The 25,784-nt window shown below is 38.4% G+C and overlaps 2 protein-coding genes and 4 long non-coding RNA genes across 7 annotated transcripts in view; all 6 read right to left on the reverse strand.

Annotated features, from left to right (window-relative positions):
* Window positions 1–1,785: 1,785 nt before the first annotated feature.
* The window catches only part of slc12a5a (solute carrier family 12 member 5a), a 230,317-nt gene continuing 206,318 nt past the window's right edge, over window positions 1,786–25,784 (reverse strand). Inside the window, 3 exon segments of the mRNA XM_066665857.1 lie at window positions 1,786–3,280; window positions 25,453–25,586; window positions 25,752–25,766. Coding sequence (XP_066521954.1) covers window positions 3,189–3,280; window positions 25,453–25,586; window positions 25,752–25,766 — 241 coding nt within the window. The 3' untranslated portion in view covers window positions 1,786–3,188.
* Window positions 3,897–13,544, reverse strand: LOC136692940 (uncharacterized). Its single transcript, XM_066666681.1, has 7 exons — window positions 13,496–13,544; window positions 12,442–12,525; window positions 12,024–12,128; window positions 9,366–11,373; window positions 9,073–9,201; window positions 8,535–8,627; window positions 3,897–5,331 (listed from the first exon to the last, which is right to left on the reverse strand). The coding sequence occupies exons 2-7, from the start codon at window positions 12,451–12,453 to the stop codon at window positions 5,114–5,116; spliced, it is 2,565 nt and encodes an 854-aa protein (XP_066522778.1). The 5' UTR covers window positions 12,454–12,525; window positions 13,496–13,544; the 3' UTR covers window positions 3,897–5,113.
* LOC136691710 (uncharacterized) lies at window positions 13,578–15,022 on the reverse strand. Its single transcript, XR_010801896.1, has 3 exons — window positions 14,968–15,022; window positions 13,914–13,997; window positions 13,578–13,600 (listed from the first exon to the last, which is right to left on the reverse strand). It is a non-coding gene; the product is annotated as an uncharacterized lncRNA (long non-coding RNA).
* LOC136691562 (uncharacterized) lies at window positions 16,512–17,956 on the reverse strand. The gene is made up of 3 exons (XR_010801881.1): window positions 17,902–17,956; window positions 16,848–16,931; window positions 16,512–16,534 (listed from the first exon to the last, which is right to left on the reverse strand). It is a non-coding gene; the product is annotated as an uncharacterized lncRNA (long non-coding RNA).
* Window positions 17,984–19,428, reverse strand: LOC136691709 (uncharacterized). Its single transcript, XR_010801895.1, has 3 exons — window positions 19,374–19,428; window positions 18,320–18,403; window positions 17,984–18,006 (listed from the first exon to the last, which is right to left on the reverse strand). It is a non-coding gene; the product is annotated as an uncharacterized lncRNA (long non-coding RNA).
* On the reverse strand, window positions 21,254–25,241 carry LOC136692797 (uncharacterized). Of its 2 annotated transcripts, XR_010801985.1 has the most exons (5): window positions 24,919–25,241; window positions 23,931–24,077; window positions 22,987–23,149; window positions 22,599–22,791; window positions 21,254–21,337 (listed from the first exon to the last, which is right to left on the reverse strand). It is a non-coding gene; the product is annotated as an uncharacterized lncRNA (long non-coding RNA). The 2 variants fall into 2 exon arrangements; XR_010801984.1 differs by having other exon boundaries at window positions 23,931–25,241.

The raw sequence follows: 25,784 nt of genomic DNA on the forward strand, positions 1-25,784 counted from the left end.
CACTGGTCAGAAATTCATCTTTTTCAGACCAACCCAGCGTTGCTTGTTGGGGAATATGTTTTTAAAAGGCTCAGTCTATGCAGGCGATGCATGAGCGAAGATCTACTCATATGCGGCTCAAGGGCCTTACTGAAAGCAAACAAGAACGCGTGGAGAACATGCGACGGCTCAGAACGTACAACAGACCAAAAAGCAGCTGTGTCCTTGTACGCTTGTGCATTGCATGGTTAGATATTGTACATCACCAGTAGAATGACGCCACAAAAGCTGTCCTGACGTTTCAAAACGGTTCAGCTTCGGATTTTTGATGGTAATGCTGATTGTTGTTTTAGTCGAAAGTTGGCAAAAACCAACCTGCATACATCTTAGATGTGATAATCACCAGCACTGATATGTATTTTCATAAGTCTACCCCTTCTCCACTTATGTTCTGTATAGACCCTTAAATAGATTTGCTTTGTTTTGTTCTATGTACATACACACAATACAAATCAGTCTATTCGTACACTAGCAGCATTCGCAACTTACGAGAGGTTTTCATAATCTTTTAAAACGGAAAATATTGTTATCTGTAGTCTCTAGATTTAATCTCTGATAATTCATATGTGTATATATATAATTTATATATTGTATATTAATAATAATAAATCTACCACAAGTGCAAGTGACCATAACAGTTATTTCCTCTGAATGCAAACAAAAATATAGCTGTGACAACCATTTTCTGCTGTGAGAATGATGCAACATAAAGCCACATATATAAAATCTGTATATGCGTACAAAAATAAATAATGAAGTGATTACATGATACCTTCAATTTCAGCTATTGCACCATCTTTTCAAAATGCACTTTTCAAAGCGTTCGCTTTCAATCTATGAAAAAGAAACTCCCTCAGTTCTTCTGCCCAGGACACGTATACGGTTTGCATACGATTGACACTAGTCGTACTGCATAGAGCTCGACTGGAGTTCCTCTCCACCAAGAATACTTTACTACCTTCAAACTAGCTCTAACTAATAGCTTCTTTTCAAACTCTGTGGTCAGTATTTGTGTCTTTGGGGACAATTTAATGCAGGGCAGTGTTCATAAGGCTTCATCGCACCTTTGTGAGCTCATTTCACCAACTGACATGAAGCTAGATAAACAAGCTGATATAACAGCTATGTTACACTTCTTTGGGTGAAATGACATCGTCTATTATATCAACGGACTTTGTAGCTCAGTGGCATCATACTGATGGTGTGCCATAGCTCGAGCCTTATGAACGGCAGATTGAAAGTTACTTTTCCCAAGAGGCCACAGCCTCACTTGACAAGTTACTTTAGCATTGTCACTATGACATACTGCCTTAGCTACAACGTCTATGTCATTTCACCTCGGAAGGTGTCATGCCACAACACTGTAACATCAGGAAATACAGCTCAGAAATGGCTGCAATGATAAAGGACACTCACTAGAATACACTCTTCTACTTGTAGGTCTGTGTCAGTTTGCTAAAAGATGCATATTGTCTTATGACACTACCCAACAGTAAACTGTCATCTTCCGCTGATAATAGTTTCCATTTATATAACAAGCAACATCTACATCATAGTTGTGTGATCTTTACAAGGATATTTTGGTGCATCCCAACACAGATGACACACATCATACTGATAAAGATACTTTAAATAGATCTGTCTGTAAATGTATCAAACATATATGCTTTCCTTTTTGTAAAAAGGGACAAAAATGGTAGCTCTCACACTCTCACGGATGGAACACACACACACACACACACACACACACACACACACACACACACACACACACACACACATTTAATGAATCCTCAGACTCATTAAATCACTTGTTGCACAGTGGCTGCCAGTGCAGGTTGAGTGCTTGTGAAGGGGGGCTACAGTACAGTACGGATCACTTCCAGTGAGAAGCCTAAAGCCATTCAAATGTCTTTCGATTTGGAGCTGACCCTGTCAGATAAGGACATCTCTTCAGAGGCTTAATGAATTGAGGAGAAGAACACTACTGTGATGTTTCAGTACCTCAAAACCTCAGAGATTGTACAGTATTTACACTAATCCACCGACGTACAACCCTTTTCTTCCTCCACCTCGCTTGTCCCTTCTCTAATTAACGCTTCAATAACGCTGATAAACCACTTTCGTCATTTTTTTTTTTGCTGCTTGGCGATCAGACAGCAAGTCACAGATCTTCCCACTCTTGTTTTTTTGGCACATGTCGTAGTTGGCAGGGAATAGCTAGCCACATCCGACCGGGAGACACGAAAAGATGAGGCGTGTACAGAGGGTGAGGATGAGACATACACACACAAACACAAATAAAATGACAGAACTGTGCCAAGAAGACGGAGCAAACTCTTTCCTTCTGTTTTTCTTTCTTTTTTTTTCCCTCAAGTTTTTCAGTGCAGCCAGGGAAGCCTTACTGTTTTCACCGCAGCTTCCCCTGAGCTTGTTAACTGGACAGTGAGGCAGAGTGTTCCTCCGCAGTCATCAGCCAAACAAGGCTATTGGTAGATCAGTCCACTCAGTGGCAGAAATGTCCCGTCACCTTCTCAGTCGGTTCATCTGTCAAAATTCATCCCAGTGATGACCTCTCCACAGCTGTCATCCTGGCAAGTTCTGATTTGCTGTTTTTTTGAATGATCCAAAGACAAAAACAACAATAAAAAAAAAGCCCTAGAGACAAAAACAGACATATCGTAACCCACCCATTCCGTTTGAACAACCCTGCAACACGTCCTGACTGGATGAGGAGAGTGATGGACGGGTCTGGGACAGGGGGGATGGAGAAAACCTCTGGAATACAGCAGATTACTTACTGACATCAATATTCTGCCCTCATAAAAAACGTGGCACTGAATTCAGCAGGTGGTCACCAGTCCACCACAAATATATTGAACAGGAGGAGGCCGTGGGGCACATTGGGCAGAAAATGATGAAACTCTACAGGACTGGATAAAAAGGGAGCAGCATGAAAAGGATGAGGTGTTAAGAGCAGGGCCTGTGTCTCCAGGTTTGGAGTGTGTCGGGGGGAGGGCGGGGGGTTCTATGATATTGCTTGGGAGTGGTTGTTGGGGGTCTTTTGGGGCTGAATGTGTGAATGTAAAGTTTGCAGGGGTCTTGGAGGTTGGGGAAGGGAATGGGATGGAATGATGCAGATTGGGCTTTCAAGAGTAGATGGTGATGACCTCACGACCTCCACCGCGCACAAGGAGGACCCGGTTGAGACCCTCAGTTAGGACTTCAAGGAACTCCATGTCTGGGAGAGGGAGGGAGAGTTAAAGAAATACTTCAGATATGCTTTGCTTATATTCATTTAAATATTCTCCCACTTTTTGTCATTTTAAAGTAACTGTAGTATTAAAAGGACAATTGTTATTTCATTAAAAAAAACATAAACATCAAGTATAATCTACATTCACTAACATTGAAATCACCACCTTTAAATCGTCTGAACCAAAACTCACACATACATTTGGATACAATATTATCCCCAAGGACAGAACAAAGCGTTGCCAAAGCTTTGCAGTGCTTTTTTCTGATGGAGCTCATGATGAATGCAATCAACCAACAAATTCTTCTCACTTGCCATTTTCAAACTACAGTTTCAGGTTATTTTTTATTGAATTTTGAATTACCATTTTTTGTTACACAAAACAAGCTTTAAAACTTGTTTATACACCTAATATATACAATATTCTATTATTGATCCACAGAGGAATAATAAAGTAATGTCAATTCAAATCAATCCAGCTGTTCATTTTATCCAGTCATTCATAACTGTAGTAGACCTCTCTGTTTTTAAAAAGTATATCCTGGGCATCAAATATTGTTTTAATAGCATGATGAAGGACCTTACTCTGTGAAAACACAAACACACACACACACACACACATACGCGTTTTTGTGTAATTTCAGGACACCAGACAAACTACCTACAAATGGGGACATCCCTTTCTGGAGGTTCCAGAAACAAATGAAACCTATTTTTGTGTTTCATATAATTCCCATATGATGTTTATCTGTTGATTTTTTCTGTATGTTCTTTTTTAAAAAAGTTCCTATTTTTCTGGTTTATGTGAAATTATGGGACACTTTCGGGTTTATGTGAACTTCCAGGACATACAATACACACACTTTCAAGTCTGCTACTACCAACATAATGGGGACATGTTAAAAGTTGGGACTTATTTTACACATGGACTACTGCAAATCAAGGACACAACAATTATAGGGTGTATCATAGCTTTCAAGGTGATGTATGGGCATGTTCTTAATTTTTTTATAATCTTAGTAGTTCAATATTCTAAAATATTGAAATGATTTATTCTAACTGTACATGTAGTGTACAGTTAAACTAATCAGACATATTATCAAAAAAAAAACATTTATTTGAATTTCCAACACAAGGTATAAAACAAAGTGCCACAGTTTTACAGCAGATTCTATAGATCACATGCATCTACATTTTGGTGGATGTTTAGTTTTTTACATCTGGAAGCTGTCCTTCACACTAAAATTTCCTGATGAATGAGCAAATAAAAATACTACAAAATGGAATAAAATATTTTACATGATCCAAAGAAGGATTTTATCCATCTCTTCTAAAGTGAATGCATGGGGCATTTTTTTGGACAATTACAATGTATTCACTTGGAACTTTGCATTGTGTTATTACAATTATGTTATTAATAACAATAGCTATAACAATAATAAAGCATCTATTTTTTTATATTTTATTATTATTATTATTTTATATTTTTTACATTTACTTTTATATTATCCTTCAGCCAATAATATATTGTATTAATAACGAGCCTAAAAAAAATAATACATGGCTCAATCCACTGCAAATTTTCTCTCTCAAACAATTAAAATAACAAATAGCATACTGGTGAATGGTGAACAGTGTAAGTATTCAATGACGGTTATATACTGAACAAAGAAGGTTTAAGAATATTGCTGGCTGAACTTTACCAACTTAAAAAAAACTGCATAGAACACATCTGATATGTCAGAATAAAAAAATAAATGAAATGACAACGTCTCCTTCGTTACATTCATACATTTGTCAGCTTACAAAGTCAGTATTTTACCCACACAGTTTTCTTTTGAGTGCCACTATTCTGTTCTTCACATAGTACTTGATGGCCACCCAGTCACGGTTTCTGAGAGCATCAGGTTCAGACAGCAAGCATGAGAGACAGTCTTTCTTACCAGGGACTCGGCCACTCTTTATACAATGCATTAGGTGTTTCTCAACAGCATGTACCTCATCATCTGACCACTTCTTCCTGCTTTGTGGAATGTCTGTTGACAGAAATGAGATCTGAGTCACAAAACACAAAATGTACATAAAAACAAATTAATATTAGAGGGGCATGGAGTCAATCAGTCTGTGGCACTGCTCAGGTGTTATATGAGAGCCCAGGCTGCTCTGATAGTGGTCTTCAGCTCTTCTGCATTGTTGGGTCTGGTGTACTGCATCTTCCTCTTCACAATACCCCATAGATTTTCTATGTGGTTAAGGTCAGGTGAGTTTTCAGACCAATTAAGAACAGGGAGACCATGGTCCTTAAACCAGGTACTGGTAGCTTTGGCACTGTGTGCAGGTGCCAAGTCCTTTTTGAAAATGAAAACTGCATCTCCATAAAGTTGGTCAGCAGCAGGAAGCATGAAGTGCTGAAATTCCCTGGTAGACGGCTGCGTTGACCTTGGACCTCAGAAAACACAGTGGACCAACACCAGCAGATGACATGGCACCCCACACCATCACTGACTGTGGAAACTTTACACTGGACCTCAAGCAACGTGGATTCTGTGCCTCTCCTCTCTTCCTCCAGACCTTGATTTCCAAAGAAAATGCAAAATTTACTTTCATCAGAGAACATTACTGTGGACCACTCAGCAGCAGTCCAGTCCTTTGTGTCTTTAGCCCAGGGGCGAGACACTTCTGACAAGTGTCTTGTTCAAGAGTGGCTTCACACAAGGAATGCGACAGCTGAAACTCATGTCTTGCATATGTCTGTGTGGTGGTTCTTGAAGCACTGACTCCAACTGCAGTCCAGTCTTTGTGACTCTCCCCACATTTTTGAAAGGGTTTTGTTTCACAACCCTCTCCAGGGTGCGGTTATCCCTATTGCTTGTACACTTTCTTCTGCCACATCTTTTCCTTCCCTTCGCCTCTCTATTAATGAGCTTGGACACAGAGCTCTGTGAACAGCCAGCCTCTTTAGCAATGACCTTTTGTGTCTTCCTCTGTTTGTGTAAGGTGTCAGTGGTCGTCTTTTGGACATCTGTCAAGTCAGCAGTCTTCAACATGAGTGTGTAGCCTACAGAACTAGACTGAGAGACCATTTAAAGGCCTTTGCAGGTGTTTTGAGTTAATTAGCTGATTAGAGTGTGGCAGCAGGTTCAATATTGAACCTTTTCACAATATTCTAATTTTCTGAGAAACTGAATTTGAGGTTTTCATTAGTTGTCAGTTATAATCATCAAATTAAAAGAAATAAACACTTGAAATATCAGTCTGTGTGTAATGATGAATATAATAGGAAATGTTTTCCGGTTTGCAAGAGCACTGTTCGTTGCCTGACGTGGTTTTCCTCACACAAAATTATTTTCTCTGCTCGCAAATTTTTTACTGGCTCCGCTGGTATAGATTAGGCTAAATTTAAAATAAATAATTATTAATAAATAATTAAAATAATTTTAAATAAAAATTCCCCAAGGATGGAATTCTCTCGCCTGGGTATGCTCCGGACCCACCGCGTCCCTGAACTGTATACGAGGTTAAAGGCAGTGAACGAATGAATGTGTGAAACTGAAAATGTTCTAGCTTTCCCACTGTTACTAGCACTGTTCTAAGCCTTCTAATGGGTTACGTGCAGTATGATTATAGCTGAGCACTTGGGAGTGTTCATTCATTTATTTATTTATTATTTTTAATTCTTGTTAATTCATCTTTTTACTCTTTTTGCTTCTTTAAACGCTTGAGGAGGTAATGCCATAAGAATGTTTCAATAACACGACAAAGACATCATTACATTTATGTGGTAAGGAAATGTTATTGTTCCAGTGAAATCTTTCCTTGTGAATTTGAGTAATGTGAATACTATATGTGCATATATATGTTGTATAGTAATGAACAATTGGTGCATTCAGTCTATATTTTAGAAGGATGTCCTTGTCACAGTGTGACAATGTTAATATCACAATAAATAGAGATTGATCAATATAGAAAACTCTTTCATGAAATTTTTTTTGGCCATATCGCCCAGCTCTACTTGGTTGTGTGTTTTAAATGGATAAGACGGGAATAAGTGTTTCAAAACAAGTTTAGTTTATAAACCTAGCGCTAGCTTTAGCTTCGCATAGCTGTTTAAGATGGAAATGAATATTCAATAAGTAGCTGGAGACTCTTAAACAGACCCATTTAAGGTGGAACTAAACGCTTAAATACAAAAATTGTGAATAGGATGCAAGGATCTGCCTTTTAAACTGATGATTACGGTTGAAGGGAAAATAACACCAGCCTTGTCTAGTCTAAATTTTAATGTGGTGTAGATATTACTTTCTTGTAAATGCAGGGAAAATGGTGGTGGCTCTTTATATTTTTGCCCTCCCCTTAAGTAGGTAAATGTTTAGTGACATCACACGGTTTGTTTGCTTTAAACAGATAAAGTGGAATAACAGTTGCTTCAAAAAGCTTAAAAGCTATAGCGCTAGTTTCGGCTTTTAAGGTGAAACAGAATTCAAGAACCTGGCGAATAACGCCAATATGACTCATAAACCGACACATGTAAGGTGGAACAAAATGTTTGACTACAAAAATTGTGGATAAGATCTGCCTCCTAAACAACATTTATGGTGGAAAGGAAAGTTGATAAGTAACACCAGCCATGTCTAGTGGAAATATTTCAGGTGGATTTGGACAGATAAGTAAATGTGTATAATGGAGGGAAATCACGGCCACGTTCACTTATTTTGCGTAGATATAGATGTTATAGTGAATCGATGAACACTTTTCTGTGTAAATATGTTGATTATGGCACACTCTTCTTGTCTCTTGCTTGTTCGTTCAGTTTTCCTCAAACTGGCAACTGCTCGAACTTCACGTCTGAAGAGGAGGGGGAGGAGCTCTCCCCACTGTATTATAGTTTTTATTTAAATGCTTCGTGTCCGTATTACAGATTGCTTCTTTAAAGTCAGAGTCACTACATTTTTTTTTGTTCAGTGTACCAGCACAACACACACTAACACACCACCACCACGTCAGTGTCACTGCAGCACTGAGAATGATCCACCACCACATCACACCTGCTCTGTGGGGGTCCTGAGCGCTGAGGGACAGGGGGGTAAAAAATATTCAGAATAACTGAAGAACTACAAAGTGCTACTGTGTGGTCAGTGGAACTGGGTGAATGGGCAGAGTGTAGAAAACTGGAGGACAATGAAGTGACCAGTTGGTCTATGTGCCATAGAAATAAAATTGCAAGATTGTTTTCCCTTACCATTGCTTTGTGTTGAACTTGGTTCTTGTAGATGACTTTGGTCAGAAAAGGATTCTGAGATTTTCTGCTTTTCTCCTTTTCTGTTATGCTGATCTAAATACAAAATAAATACATACAATTTACACTAATGTAAATCACCAGCCTACAACTTTTAAATATAGTGCTTGTACAAAATAAGACTATTTCAAAGCCATCCTAAAACTGCAAGCCACATACTATAGTATACATTATATTTGGCCAAATGCGTTACACCATATACTTTTTTTAATGTTAAAACCAATTTAATTCATGGTGCAATATAATCTATAATTCTGATCAATGCACAAGCACAATGAAACAGCCTACTCCAAAAACACTAATCTGGAAATGTCAAAATAGGTATGAACGCAACAACCACATCAGAGTGCTTTACCAGGCAGAGAGGAAGAAGATATGTTAAACAAAAAGATCAGACAAAAAAAAAAAAAAAGTCACTCAAGACTGAATATATAATTTTGGCCTCAGCTATCAAATATACAACTTGTTAACCTAAGCTTACCATTTGGATCTGAGGTGCGTGGATTTTCTAAAGTTGATGGCTGAGGAGCTCTTGGGCTCTGGCTTTCCGGAAGGTCTTCTATCTCTGCCTCATCACTTGACGTATTAGCATCAGTGTCTTCAATTTCATCTAATCACGTATAGAACTGGTTAGTGAAAATGATCTTGCAAAATACAGGAGTATCAAAAACATTTCACTTTGCCAAATTATCATCACATTAAATGACCCACTGGACCTGATCTTACTGCACTTCCTAAATACTAGTTTTATAAATAAATTTTATGTTCCTCTACCTTTTGGATCAATTACGATGTCATCCAGCTGAACACCCTGGATTTCTGACAGTGCCCCTCTCTCCATTGCGATAAGAAGCTTGCTCATTTTAGCAAGTTGCAAAGTACTTTCAGGCAGACGGTAGTATTGACGATGAATCCTAATGTCATGACCCAAAAAGTTGGCAAGCTGATCCATTTCATTTTCTTTTAAATTTAACACTGTTGACAAAGTTGCAATCTGTTTACGTAACTTTGTTGATGAAAGAGCTGTTGGATTTCTTGCACCACAGGCTTCTGCATACTCACGCAAAGCATCCGATCCACGATAAGATGAGAGAGCATTTGGACGTGCAAAAAGGTGTACATTCTCACTTGGTACCTGACAAATTCTTCTTTTCTCAATGAGGAGATCCATGCAACTGACCATCTCTGGTGTCAACAGTACCGGCACCATCCTGCCCCTCTTTCCACGAATTTCCACCCTTTGAAAATGTTTACAGAGACTCTTTTCAAAATCGCTAAGCCCAGTTGCCAGGTCTTCGTGAATTGGTGACTGTTCTCTTGAAACATAGGACTCTAGTTTCAACCTTGCTGTTTCTCCACCCCTCCTTCTGTTAAAAAGTATGACTCTGGTAAGTGTCAGTTTGCATAAGCTTGCATAGCTTTTGACATCAGAATTTTCCTTCAGAGCATTCTTATATTTCTCCATCTCTGTTTTTAAAAAAGAATGCAACGTCTTCACATCTTCAGTGAATGGCAAAATTTGTGGCTTGTTCATTTTTGCCTCATTGAGGGTTGTTCCTGCTGCAGCTGAGATTGATTCGTTCCATTTATACTCTTGCAAAACTCTGAAGTTTCGCGCATCCTGAGCAAGCTGCTCTTGTCCCACCATTATTGCATTGCATTCCACAGAAGTTGCAATTTTTGCTAAACTATGGCCAAGTTTTAGAGCGAGTGAAGGAGTCTTGTATGTATTTGTTTCCTCACAGTGTCCAGCAACACTTCTCACTGCTTTGATGACATGGGGGAAATTGGATGGCAATACAAAATCTTCCATGCACTTCATAGGTGTCATTGTTCTTGCCTCAAACAGCAGACGTCCTACTTCTCTCATTTTTTGTCGAATGTAATCATTTTTTGTGGAACTTGGGTTGAGTTTGTTGAACATCTGTTCTCCCAACAGAAGTATGTATTTATCTTTCCTGATCAAATCAGAAATTTGATCATGCTTCATTTGGCATACGACTGTTTTCCAAAATCCTTTGGACAGATCGGGAGAAGGGGCAAATGCCATGTAACTGAGTGACTGCACATGCTTTTTGCCAGTGCTAGACTCATTAATACTGGAATTCTGTGGACAGTTTCTAATGTGCCTCCAAAGTGACTTTCTTGCATACAGACCCTGGCAGTGGATGCAATGTGTAAAGTCATGAGTGAATGCAGGTTTTTTAGGTCTCCTACAGGCCACCAAATCACCCTTACCCTCACTGGATACAACAGCATTGTGCACAAAATTTCCTCTGCTTATTAACAAACGCAGGCGCACTCGCCTCTCTTTTGATTTTTTATCAAAGCTGAATGCTTTAGCCACATCTGACTCATTGCGATGTACATACTGCAGATGCCTTGAAATTTTAGAGAATGGCTTCTCACAATATAGACAATACTGCTGCTTCTTATATCTCCAGCCTGTATTTGAGGATGGCATTGATGCTACATGAACAGAACTCTTGTTTTCTGTTTCTGTTAGAGAGATTAGATTTGAGGTGCTGACATTATTTCTTGCATTGCTGACCTCACTCTGGGTTCTGTTGTGTGGCTTGGATAATTTCATTTTGAGGTCACTGTTGTTTATGTTGACTTTCTCTTTGTTTCTCTTTAATTTCTTGTGGGAAACATGACTCTGAGAATCAGATGTGCTACAGCTAGAAGCCTCAGAAAGGTCACCATCTACATGTGGATCATAGTCGTCGTCACTATCCGTGTACTGCGAGTAGTCAGAGGAATCATCCATTTTAGTGAAAATCTATGAAAATGAAACCATAATTGTTTATTGAGCCATGAAAAAAACAAGTTTGGAGCCTTATCTTAAAAGACAATTCATTTTTCAACACAATAGTTAATGTTAAAAAGCCCATTATAGCTGATTTCTAACAAACCTGTCTTATAACATCTATTTGTGCTTCTAGAATTTCTGCTCTGTTCTTATGAGGCACGCAACAAGGCTGAAAGTAAAACAATAAAAAGCAAAATCCTCATCTCGAATTGTACTTTTCATAGAGATTTCTCGTGTAAAATAACTCTAGATGCTGTTTCTCTGCTGTGAGCAGAGAGAGAGAATCCTAACAGTGGACAGAGACATTTTTTCTTTTTTGTTTTTTTTTTTTAAAACAGGCTTCAGAAATGCATTAGATCAGTTCTGAGCACGCAAAACTACTGAAAAGCAGCAAATGATGAGGAAACATCCTCAGAGTTGTATATTAATAAAGGTGTGTTTCGATTAAAACCGTGAACGCCCCCTTTAACTACACCAAGATATTTTAGCCCAAAACAGTGCTGGAATTTTGGTGTCAGGACAATCGTTGGGTAAGGGCAGCACTGATGTAGTAGCCCTTAATGGAAAGAAATACTGAAATGCCTAGCTTACTATTATATGAAAATAGGTTCATTTTTTACCTGTGAAGCAGTAGCCTCCACTTTTGGCTCCTCGGTGGCCAAAGAAGTTTCAGGTTCAGCGCCGTACTTGGCAAGCTTTGCGCTCCGTATGATTCTGCTGTCAGTCTAAATGAATATAGGCATAGTAATATTAAAACAATAACAGAAAATGACCACAAAACTGACTATTAAAATCTAAAACAAGGATCAACAATAATTTATTCAAAGTGATTTACGCCAAGGTGTAAAATTAGGACACAACACACACCCCGTTTCTGGTACAGTCCAATGTCAGGACATTTGAGACTTCCCTCAGGTCAAAACATTTTACCCCAGAAAAGCCTTGGAGCATCATTATTAGGACAGTTATTTAATATTATTATTAAACTTAGTTTATAAATAGCTGTCCAAATAGAGTGTATGGATAATCCATTTCTACCTGTGCTGCCATGATTTCTGCTCTCCGCTCATGAGAAATCAGCGAAAGATCCGGACCTTCAGGTGATTTGTTAATGTTTTTGTCCTGCAAGGTGTGAGACAAAGACCAGTCAGACATTTCATGCTGCTTACTTTCATTGCTCATGGGAAAAAAACAAAATGACAACAATAAGGACTAAGAGAAGCAACAGCTTTCATTTTGGCAATATCGTTCACGTCATGATGCAAAATTAGGACCCGACACACACCCTTTGTCTGGTACGATGCAAATTCAGGACAATTTAGATATTAAAAGGGGACGTCTACGATTGTGGGGAAATGCTGTTCTCTCTGGTTTGTTTACACTCAGAAGCTGTGCGTCTTTTAAGGTGGAACAGTGTGTTTGGGGAAAAATAACTGATAGTACGCAGCTGAAGTTTGACTTGTCTGTAAGCTTGCTTTCACTATTTGAATTACCACAGAAACCCATATGTAACTCGAGCTGTAGAGTTTGTAATAATGTCGGTATGTGTTTTATTTCATGCAGTTTGCCATCTCCTGAATTTGGACAGTCCACCTTAAGAAATCCAAAACAGTAAAAATAAGTCAGTGTTACCCACCTATGGAACAGACACAGAGCATCATCCTCATCTCGAATTGTACTTTTCATAGAGATTGTATAGAGATTTCTCGTGTAAAATAACTCTAGATGCCGTTTCTCTGCTGCGAGCAGAGAGAGAGAATCCTAACAGTGGACAGAGACATTTTTTCTTTTTTGTTTTTTTTAAAAACAGGCTTCAGAAATGCATTAGATCAGTTCTGAGCACGCAAAACTACTGAAAAGCAGCAAATGATGAGGAAACATCCTCAGAGTTGTATATTAATAAAGGTGTGTTTCGATTAAAACCGTGAACGCCCCCTTTAACTACACCAAGATATTTTAGCCCAAAACAGTGCTGGAATTTTGGTGTCAGGACAATCGTTGGGTAAGGGCAGCACTGATGTAGTAGCCCTTAATGGAAAGAAATACTGAAATGCCTAGCTTACTATTATATGAAAAAAGGTTCATTTTTTACCTGTGAAGCAGTAGCCTCCACTTTTGGCTCCTCGGTGGCCAAAGAAGTTTCAGGTTCAGCGCCGTACTTGGCAAGCTTTGCGCTCCGTATGATTCTGCTGTCAGTCTAAATGAATATAGGCATAGTAATATTAAAACAATAACAGAAAATGACCACAAAACTGACTATTAAAATCTAAAACAAGGATCAACAATAATTTATTCAAAGTGATTTACGCCAAGGTGTAAAATTAGGACACAACACACACCCCGTTTCTGGTACAGTCCAATGTCAGGACATTTGAGACTTCCCTCAGGTCAAAACATTTTACCCCAGAAAAGCCTTGGAGCATCATTATTAGGACAGTTATTTAATATTATTATTAAACTTAGTTTATAAATAGCTGTCCAAATAGAGTGTATGGATAATCCATTTCTACCTGTGCTGCCATGATTTCTGCTCTCCGCTCATGAGAAATCAGCGAAAGATCCGGACCTTCAGGTGATTTGTTAATGTTTTTGTCCTGCAAGGTGTGAGACAAAGACCAGTCAGACATTTCATGCTGCTTACTTTCATTGCTCATGGGAAAAAAACAAAATGACAACAATAAGGACTAAGAGAAGCAACAGCTTTCATTTTGGCAATATCGTTCACGTCATGATGCAAAATTAGGACCCGACACACACCCTTTGTCTGGTACGATGCAAATTCAGGACAATTTAGATATTAAAAGGGGACGTCTACGATTGTGGGGAAATGCTGTTCTCTCTGGTTTGTTTACACTCAGAAGCTGTGCGTCTTTTAAGGTGGAACAGTGTGTTTGGGGAAAAATAACTGATAGTACGCAGCTGAAGTTTGACTTGTCTGTAAGCTTGCTTTCACTATTTGAATTACCACAGAAACCCATATGTAACTCGAGCTGTAGAGTTTGTAATAATGTCGGTATGTGTTTTATTTCATGCAGTTTGCCATCTCCTGAATTTGGACAGTCCACCTTAAGAAATCCAAAACAGTAAAAATAAGTCAGTGTTACCCACCTATGGAACAGACACAGAGCATCATCCTCATCTCGAATTGTACTTTTCATAGAGATTGTATAGAGATTTCTCGTGTAAAATAACTCTAGATGCCGTTTCTCTGCTGCGAGCAGAGAGAGAGAATCCTAACAGTGGACAGAGACATTTTTTCTTTTTTGTTTTTTTTAAAAACAGGCTTCAGAAATGCATTAGATCAGTTCTGAGCACGCAAAACTACTGAAAAGCAGCAAATGATGAGGAAACATCCTCAGAGTTGTATATTAATAAAGGTGTGTTTCGATTAAAACCGTGAACGCCCCCTTTAACTACACCAAGATATTTTAGCCCAAAACAGTGCTGGAATTTTGGTGTCAGGACAATCGTTGGGTAAGGGCAGCACTGATGTAGTAGCCCTTAATGGAAAGAAATACTGAAATGCCTAGCTTAGTATTATATGAATATAGGTTCATTTTTTACCTGTGAAGCAGTAGCCTCCACTTTTGGCTCCTCGGTGGCCAAAGAAGTTTCAGGTTCAGCACCGTACTTGGCAAGCTTTGCGCGCCGCATGATTCTGCTGTCAGTCTAAATGAATATAGGCATAGTAATATTAAAACAATAACAGAAAATGACCACAAAACTGACTATTAAAATCTAAAACAAGGATCAACAATAATTTATTCAAAGTGATTTACGCCAAGGTGTAAAATTAGGACACAACACACACCCCGTTTCTGGTACAGTCCAATGTCAGGACATTTGAGGCTTCCCTCAGGTCAAAACATTTTACCCCAGAAAAGCCTTGGAGCATCATTATTAGGACAGTTATTTAATATTATTATTAAACTTAGTTTATAAATAGCTGTCCAAATAGAGTGTATGGATAATCCATTTCTACCTGTGCTGCCATGATTTCTGCTCTCCGCTCATGAGAAATCAGCGAAAGATCCGGACCTTCAGGTGATTTGTTAATGTTTTTGTCCTGCAAGGTGTGAGACAAAGACCAGTCAGACATTTCATGCTGCTTACTTTCATTGCTCATGGGAAAAAAACAAAATGACAACAATAAGGACTAAGAGAAGCAACAGCTTTCATTTTGGCAATATCGTTCACGTCATGATGCAAAATTAGGACCCGACACACACCCTTTGTCTGGTACGATGCAAATTCAGGACAATTTAGATATTAAAAGGGGACGTCTACGATTGTGGGGAAATGCTGTTCTCTCTGGTTTGTTTACACTCAGAAGCTGTGCGTCTTTTAAGGTGGAACAGTGTGTTTGGGGAAAAATAACTGATAGTACGCAGCTGAAGTTTGACTTGTCTGTAAGCTTGCTTTCACTATTTGAATTACCACAGAAACCCATATGTAACTCGAGCTGTAGAGTTTGTAATAATGTCGGTATGTGTTTTATTTCATGCAGTTTGCCATCTCCTGAATTTGGACAGTCCACCTTAAGAAATCCAAAACAGTAAAAATAAGTCAGTGTTACCCACCTATGGAACAGACAGAGCATCATCCTCATCTCGAATTGTACTTTTCATAGAGATTGTATAGAGATTTCTCGTGTAAAATAACTCTAGATGCCGTTTCTCTGCTGCGAGCAGAGAGAGAGAATCCTAACAGTGGACAGAGACATTTTTTCTTTTTTTAAAAACAGGCTTCAGAAATGCATTAGATCAGTTCTGAGCACGCAAAACTACTGGAAAGCAGCAAATGATGAGGAAACATCCTCAGAGTTGTATATTAATAAAGGTGTGTTTCGATTAAAACCGTGAACGCCCCCTTTAACTACACCAAGATATTTTAGCCCAAAACAGTGCTGGAATTTTGGTGTCAGGACAATCGTTGGGTAAGGGCAGCACTGATGTAGTAGCCCTTAATGGAAAGAAATACTGAAATGCCTAGCTTACTATTATATGAAAATAGGTTCATTTTTTACCTGTGCAGCAGTAGCCTCCACTTTTGGCTCCTCGGTGGCCAAAGAAGTTTCAGGTTCAGCGCCGTACTTGGCAAGCTTTGCGCTCCGTATGATTCTGCTGTCAGTCTAAATGAATATAGGCATAGTAATATTAAAACAATAACAGAAAATGACCACAAAACTGACCATTAAAATCTAAAACAAGGATCAACAATAATTTATTCAAAGTGATTTACGCCAAGGTGTAAAATTAGGACACGACACACACCCCGTTTCTGGTACAGTCCAATGTCAGGACATTTGAGGCTTCCCTCAGGTCAAAACATTTTACCCCAGAAAAGTCTTGGAGCATCATTATTAGGACAGTTATTTAATATTATTATTAAACTTAGTTTATAAATAGCTGTCCAAATAGAGTGTATGGATAATCCATTTCTACCTGTGCTGCCATGATTTCTGCTCTCCGCTCATGAGAAATCAGCGAAAGATCCGGACCTTCAGGTGATTTGTTAATGTTTTTGTCCTGCAAGGTGTGAGACAAAGACCAGTCAGACATTTCATGCTGCTTACTTTCATTGCTCATGGGAAAAAAACAAAATGACAACAATAAGGACTAAGAGAAGCAACAGCTTTCATTTTGGCAATATCGTTCACGTCATGATGCAAAATTAGGACCCGACACACACCCTTTGTCTGGTACGATGCAAATTCAGGACAATTTAGATATTAAAAGGGGACGTCTACGATTGTGGGGAAATGCTGTTCTCTCCGGTTTGTTTACACTCAGAAGCTGTGCGTCTTTTAAGGTGGAACAGTGTGTTTGGGGAAAAATAACTGATAGTACGCAGCTGAAGTTTGACTTGTCTGTAAGCTTGCTTTCACTATTTGAATTACCACAGAAACCCATATGTAACTCGAGCTGTAGAGTTTGTAATAATGTCGGTATGTGTTTTATTTCATGCAGTTTGCCATCTCCTGAATTTGGACAGTCCACCTTAAGAAATCCAAAACAGTAAAAATAAGTCAGTGTTACCCACCTATGGAACAGACATAGAGCATCATCCTCATCTCGAATTGTACTTTTCATAGAGATTGTATAGAGATTTCTCGTGTAAAATAACTCTAGATGCCGTTTCTCTGCTGCGAGCAGAGAGAGAGAATCCTAACAGTGGACAGAGACATTTTTTCTTTTTTGTTTTTTTTAAAAACAGGCTTCAGAAATGCATTAGATCAGTTCTGAGCACGCAAAACTACTGAAAAGCAGCAAATGATGAGGAAACATCCTCAGAGTTGTATATTAATAAAGGTGTGTTTCGATTAAAACCGTGAACGCCCCCTTTAACTACACCAAGATATTTTAGCCCAAAACAGTGCTGGAATTTTGGTGTCAGGACAATCGTTGGGTAAGGGCAGCACTGATGTAGTAGCCCTTAATGGAAAGAAATACTGAAATGCCTAGCTTACTATTATATGAAAAAAGGTTCATTTTTTACCTGTGAAGCAGTAGCCTCCACTTTTGGCTCCTCGGTGGCCAAAGAAGTTTCAGGTTCAGCGCCGTACTTGGCAAGCTTTGCGCTCCGTATGATTCTGCTGTCAGTCTAAATGAATATAGGCATAGTAATATTAAAACAATAACAGAAAATGACCACAAAACTGACTATTAAAATCTAAAACAAGGATCAACAATAATTTATTCAAAGTGATTTACGCCAAGGTGTAAAATTAGGACACAACACACACCCCGTTTCTGGTACAGTCCAATGTCAGGACATTTGAGACTTCCCTCAGGTCAAAACATTTTACCCCAGAAAAGCCTTGGAGCATCATTATTAGGACAGTTATTTAATATTATTATTAAACTTAGTTTATAAATAGCTGTCCAAATAGAGTGTATGGATAATCCATTTCTACCTGTGCTGCCATGATTTCTGCTCTCCGCTCATGAGAAATCAGCGAAAGATCCGGACCTTCAGGTGATTTGTTAATGTTTTTGTCCTGCAAGGTGTGAGACAAAGACCAGTCAGACATTTCATGCTGCTTACTTTCATTGCTCATGGGAAAAAAACAAAATGACAACAATAAGGACTAAGAGAAGCAACAGCTTTCATTTTGGCAATATCGTTCACGTCATGATGCAAAATTAGGACCCGACACACACCCTTTGTCTGGTACGATGCAAATTCAGGACAATTTAGATATTAAAAGGGGACGTCTACGATTGTGGGGAAATGCTGTTCTCTCTGGTTTGTTTACACTCAGAAGCTGTGCGTCTTTTAAGGTGGAACAGTGTGTTTGGGGAAAAATAACTGATAGTACGCAGCTGAAGTTTGACTTGTCTGTAAGCTTGCTTTCACTATTTGAATTACCACAGAAACCCATATGTAACTCGAGCTGTAGAGTTTGTAATAATGTCGGTATGTGTTTTATTTCATGCAGTTTGCCATCTCCTGAATTTGGACAGTCCACCTTAAGAAATCCAAAACAGTAAAAATAAGTCAGTGTTACCCACCTATGGAACAGACACAGAGCATCATCCTCATCTCGAATTGTACTTTTCATAGAGATTGTATAGAGATTTCTCGTGTAAAATAACTCTAGATGCCGTTTCTCTGCTGCGAGCAGAGAGAGAGAATCCTAACAGTGGACAGAGACATTTTTTCTTTTTTGTTTTTTTTAAAAACAGGCTTCAGAAATGCATTAGATCAGTTCTGAGCACGCAAAACTACTGAAAAGCAGCAAATGATGAGGAAACATCCTCAGAGTTGTATATTAATAAAGGTGTGTTTCGATTAAAACCGTGAACGCCCCCTTTAACTACACCAAGATATTTTAGCCCAAAACAGTGCTGGAATTTTGGTGTCAGGACAATCGTTGGGTAAGGGCAGCACTGATGTAGTAGCCCTTAATGGAAAGAAATACTGAAATGCCTAGCTTAGTATTATATGAATATAGGTTCATTTTTTACCTGTGAAGCAGTAGCCTCCACTTTTGGCTCCTCGGTGGCCAAAGAAGTTTCAGGTTCAGCACCGTACTTGGCAAGCTTTGCGCGCCGCATGATTCTGCTGTCAGTCTAAATGAATATAGGCATAGTAATATTAAAACAATAACAGAAAATGACCACAAAACTGACTATTAAAATCTAAAACAAGGATCAACAATAATTTATTCAAAGTGATTTACGCCAAGGTGTAAAATTAGGACACAACACACACCCCGTTTCTGGTACAGTCCAATGTCAGGACATTTGAGGCTTCCCTCAGGTCAAAACATTTTACCCCAGAAAAGCCTTGGAGCATCATTATTAGGACAGTTATTTAATATTATTATTAAACTTAGTTTATAAATAGCTGTCCAAATAGAGTGTATGGATAATCCATTTCTACCTGTGCTGCCATGATTTCTGCTCTCCGCTCATGAGAAATCAGCGAAAGATCCGGACCTTCAGGTGATTTGTTAATGTTTTTGTCCTGCAAGGTGTGAGACAAAGACCAGTCAGACATTTCATGCTGCTTACTTTCATTGCTCATGGGAAAAAAACAAAATGACAACAATAAGGACTAAGAGAAGCAACAGCTTTCATTTTGGCAATATCGTTCACGTCATGATGCAAAATTAGGACCCGACACACACCCTTTGTCTGGTACGATGCAAATTCAGGACAATTTAGATATTAAAAGGGGACGTCTACGATTGTGGGGAAATGCTGTTCTCTCTGGTTTGTTTACACTCAGAAGCTGTGCGTCTTTTAAGGTGGAACAGTGTGTTTGGGGAAAAATAACTGATAGTACGCAGCTGAAGTTTGACTTGTCTGTAAGCTTGCTTTCACTATTTGAATTACCACAGAAACCCATATGTAACTCGAGCTGTAGAGTTTGTAATAATGTCGGTATGTGTTTTATTTCATGCAGTTTGCCATCTCCTGAATTTGGACAGTCCACCTTAAGAAATCCAAAACAGTAAAAATAAGTCAGTGTTACCCACCTATGGAACAGACAGAGCATCATCCTCATCTCGAATTGTACTTTTCATAGAGATTGTATAGAGATTTCTCGTGTAAAATAACTCTAGATGCCGTTTCTCTGCTGCGAGCAGAGAGAGAGAATCCTAACAGTGGACAGAGACATTTTTTCTTTTTTTAAAAACAGGCTTCAGAAATGCATTAGATCAGTTCTGAGCACGCAAAACTACTGGAAAGCAGCAAATGATGAGGAAACATCCTCAGAGTTGTATATTAATAAAGGTGTGTTTCGATTAAAACCGTGAACGCCCCCTTTAACTACACCAAGATATTTTAGCCCAAAACAGTGCTGGAATTTTGGTGTCAGGACAATCGTTGGGTAAGGGCAGCACTGATGTAGTAGCCCTTAATGGAAAGAAATACTGAAATGCCTAGCTTACTATTATATGAAAATAGGTTCATTTTTTACCTGTGCAGCAGTAGCCTCCACTTTTGGCTCCTCGGTGGCCAAAGAAGTTTCAGGTTCAGCGCCGTACTTGGCAAGCTTTGCGCTCCGTATGATTCTGCTGTCAGTCTAAATGAATATAGGCATAGTAATATTAAAACAATAACAGAAAATGACCACAAAACTGACCATTAAAATCTAAAACAAGGATCAACAATAATTTATTCAAAGTGATTTACGCCAAGGTGTAAAATTAGGACACGACACACACCCCGTTTCTGGTACAGTCCAATGTCAGGACATTTGAGGCTTCCCTCAGGTCAAAACATTTTACCCCAGAAAAGTCTTGGAGCATCATTATTAGGACAGTTATTTAATATTATTATTAAACTTAGTTTATAAATAGCTGTCCAAATAGAGTGTATGGATAATCCATTTCTACCTGTGCTGCCATGATTTCTGCTCTCCGCTCATGAGAAATCAGCGAAAGATCCGGACCTTCAGGTGATTTGTTAATGTTTTTGTCCTGCAAGGTGTGAGACAAAGACCAGTCAGACATTTCATGCTGCTTACTTTCATTGCTCATGGGAAAAAAACAAAATGACAACAATAAGGACTAAGAGAAGCAACATGAACATCGCTTACACCCAAATATAAAATAAGGACTGGACATACGGATATTGCTTAATATATAACACATGAATTCCAAACTTGGTAATATTTTATCAAAACTAATTTTTTGCTTCGTGTCAATATGCTTCAACATGCTTAACTGTGCCCCAGTGGTGAGTATTTTATGCTCATCAGGTCATGAAGGGTTTTGGTAATCTTTAAAATTGACAATGTAAACACGACAGACATGCAAGAGAACACAGACATTGTCTTAATCAGTGTTCAAGTGTTAAAGTCTAGAATGTTTAAGTCTGTCTGAAGATGTGTTTATAATTACTTATTTTTTATTTTTATTTTGTAAATATAAAAAAAAAAATTAGAATTGGCTGCTTTCAAGACAGGCGCAGAGACAAATTTTTAAAGGGACAATATGTATAGACACTCGAGATATATTTTAATCTTAAAGCATTTCATAACAAGCAGGTGAGCTGGTAACAAGAGTAGATCTATATTGGGTAAAAAGCTTCCATTGTTTTTAAGCAAAGATAGGTTGGTTCTCACCACTTTGTATTTTGAATTATTGTAAAAATATATAGTGTTCTATGCAGTACATTTCAAAATATACTGTACCTAATATAAAATCCAAATAAATCATGTTTTCTGTGCCACTGAAACAATGGACCATCCAAATTTTATCAGTGACGGGCAAAACCCTACACCTCTCCTAGGGCATCAGTGACCACTACATGGACGGCTTGCATATGTGAGTAGCTTCTATTGATGTGGATGTGAACATTACTATTTTTAGAGAAAAATGATGATGTCTTTCCCCAGGAAATCTATGGTTATTTCAGCAGGATGATGCCATGCCTCATTTGGTATGTGCTCCAACAGCATGAGCTTAACCTGCCTGTGTTCTAGATCTGTCTCCTATGATAATCACGATGGTAAACTTGGTTCTGTCCCCTGTGTGTTGCAGACATCAAATTTCCATTTCCAATTTTTTTATATTTAACAAATAGTTTAGTTGAAATAATACTACATAAAGTAAACAAAAATATTTAATGAATATCTTTTCCCTGTCCTTTAAATCTAATTAACAAGTTACAGATTTTGTTTTGTTGCATTTTTATAAAGTGTTCCATATTTTCATATAAAATATCATATAAACTCACCAGTGAACGCCAAGGCCAGGGGCTGTCTCCATAACTGTACGTTATTTCCTGCCCTGGGTCTATGTCCTTCATAGCAAATAAGCACAAATGTGGCTTGCCTTTAACCAGTATTTTTTTTATTTTACAATTTGCATTTTTGTGATCATCGTTTACTAATCGTCCTAAAGTCCCATCTTCTTTGGCAGCATCTATGCTGAAAAAGGAAATTCAGATATATTTAATTACAACACCAACTGCTAAAATTACAACTACTTAAGTATGACTCTTAAATAAATGTCAGTATGTCATTTATTCATGTAATTTAATTTTATCTGTTAGAAATTAACTCAGCTAGGATTTCCTAAAAGAAGGAAAGCTAGAATATCCTACATAACAGGCAGCCACTTACCACCAGCTACTCCCATTCCATTTAAAGTCAAACAAAAACCCATTTTGTTTTTCTGTATATTTTTTTTGTCTCTCTGAACTCTCTTTTTGAGAAATAAGTTGTCCTTGGTATTCAAGGACAAAGCTTCCTCTTTCTATCTTCACCAGAGCAAATACTCCCCTTCCTAAAATAAAGCAAAGGGGAAAATGTAAATGGAATTAATTTTTAAGAACTTCTAATTAAATGTCAAACTTTAAGAACTTAAGCAGAAATGATTAAATTGGAAAGACACCAAGCATACAAGACCTACCCACTGTTTGGTTAAATATAATGGCTTACAACGTCATGTGAAAAACAATGTACACTTTCTTTGAATTCTATCTGGGCGTCAAAAAATCCATTTTTTTTTATATTGCTTGGTGTAGTATTAGTCTTAATTTAATTGGCATAGGAACCACAGGGATGTGGGACATGTCCCATGCAAAATTGTAAAAGCCTGCATTTGTACGCCACATTAAATATACCACGGAAAGATAAAATATGCTTCTTTCCTTTTGAAAGTGTGCCACTATGGAGGCATATTTGGTGCAAAACCCCTGAGCACCAGTGACAGTGAAACATGTACTGGAGAAAATAGTCACATGTGTATTATTATAATTTGAAGTCACAGAGAAAATCTCCTCAGGAGTTGCAAACTCCTCTCCCACAAATACAATCACAAACTCTTAATTGCAGGTGCACAAATCTAATTCTACATACAATTCTACTAAGACAGAGCCAATTACTGCATGTGAAATTTAACCTTTAAACTTTTTTTCTTGTAACAGTAACACAATTTTAGAATCAAAACATTTTAAAGCTACAAGAAATGTCCTTCCCCCACCCCACAGACGTGCCCCTGAGGTTTAATATTTATAACTGTAATTATTGTAAATGTAGTATGTAATGTAAATATTCAGGCATACCTTTACATGAGTTGATAAATCTTTCTTCAAACCAAGGCTTGTCCTCGCAGGAAAGAATATGTTCTGTAGCATCTGCCACAGGATTTCGCCTCGTTCTTCTGCTTAACATTTTCCTTAATACTGTTTTTAAATCATAAAATTTATGAACTGAAAAAGAGTAAATATGGATTTGAATACTAAACATTTTAAGGCAACAACATGCCTTTATTTCAGTTTTCTAACTAAGTCTGGAATTATTTGTAACAAAAAATAACCACAGCAAGGGTCTGACACCTATAATTGTACTGTACTCTCAGTGTGCTCACTGTACTTTACACAAACTGTACACTGCGTACTTAATACATACAATAAACACATAGTTTGTATAATAAACTAAACATGCTGCAGAGTTGGGGTTAAGAAACAGAGAAAACATGGCTGTAAATGGCTAAATATATTAAAGACTAGACTAGATGTAGATGTAGATGTGAAATTTGACCAAAAGCGGTTGTCCTGTTCACCATTTATTAATAACTCTGTGGCCGAGCCCTGCCCCCCTCACCCAACTCTCTCTGTAACTGTGATTAAACTTTTCCACTCTGCTGCACGCGCCCATCCCCCACTCTGTCCGTGCTGCACGCGCCCCAACTCTGCTCTCGCAGCTGCACGCGCCCATCCCCCACTCTGCAGTCCACGGCGTCTCTCTCCTAAATAAACTTTCTCTCGGAGCTGCACCTTTCCTTCACGCGTTGCACGTCGACTTAACAAACTTCTACTCCCCAAGCGTAAAACCTGTGCACTCTAAAGCACTCTAAAATGTCTAGGTGTGTGCCTGGTTAAACAAACAAGTCCAACAAACGTGTATATTAATTAATTAAATAAATAAATAAATAGTTTAACCACAGAACCACTTCAAATGCATTAAATAAATCAGAAAAAAACTACATTTTAAATTGTAAATTTATTATACATAACTTTAAAATGATGCAATAAAGATGCATTAACTTACCATTTAAAAGCTTGTCTCGTGTCCACCGCTCAGTTTCCCGGGAAAAATGGGACCTGTTTTTTTGCCGCGAAGCTCTCGAACCAATAAGTGCGATTCCACTAACCAATCAGAGAGCCAATTAAGCTCTGATTTATAACTCATATCCCCAGGAACCATGAGTTTAAGATCACTGGAAGCCATTTTATGCTGACGTCACTTCCAAAGTGTGCGTGGCTTTTGCTGCAGTTCCTCAAGTGGCCACTGCGAGCGCGCACCCTTTTGAGCCAAATCTAGACACCCTTACCTCACTTTGACCCTCATGAGAGTTAAAAATTAGGACTTTCCTGAAATTCACAGCACATGTCTTTTAGAGCATTCTGAACATGGTGGCAGGGTCAGAAAAGTTAGGACATGGGTTTTGGTCCTGACATTACCATGTGTCCTGACAACGTTGGTGTGTATTCTGACAAGTGTACTGACAATACACAAAAACAAACACACACACACACACACACACACACACACACACACACAAAGAGTGCCATTAAAGGATACAGTTCTCATCACCAGTCCTGTTCCTGGGTGGGCCGGGCATGTTGAGCAAGACTAACTTGGCCTCCTGGGATTTCTTCTTGATTTCATGGTTGAGTCTGAGAGCTGTGTGCATGCGTCTAACGTTGGATTGGTTTCTGGATAAAAGGATAAAAGGGCTTCAGTAATTGGAACATGTGGACCTTCAAAAAGACATGCATATGAAGTGCTGAGAAGTGTGTGTGTGTGTGTGTTTGAGTGTGTGTGTGTGTGTGTGTGTGTGAGGGAGAGGGAGAGAGACAGAAACAGAACTATATACTTACAGATTCTCCCACTCTCTGTAGCAGGGTAAATAG

Source organism: Hoplias malabaricus, chromosome 3 (assembly GCF_029633855.1).
Source record: "Hoplias malabaricus isolate fHopMal1 chromosome 3, fHopMal1.hap1, whole genome shotgun sequence".
NCBI lineage: Eukaryota > Metazoa > Chordata > Actinopteri > Characiformes > Erythrinidae > Hoplias > Hoplias malabaricus.

Coding starts and splice junctions, on each gene's coding strand:
- LOC136692940 (XM_066666681.1), bottom strand. Junction 8,628..9,072: donor ACGCACCTCAGATCCAAATG/GTAAGCTTAGGT, acceptor TTTTGTATTTAG/ATCAGCATAACAGAAAAGGA. Junction 5,332..8,534: donor AAGTTCAACACAAAGCAATG/GTAAGGGAAAAC, acceptor TTCTGTCAACAG/ACATTCCACAAAGCAGGAAG.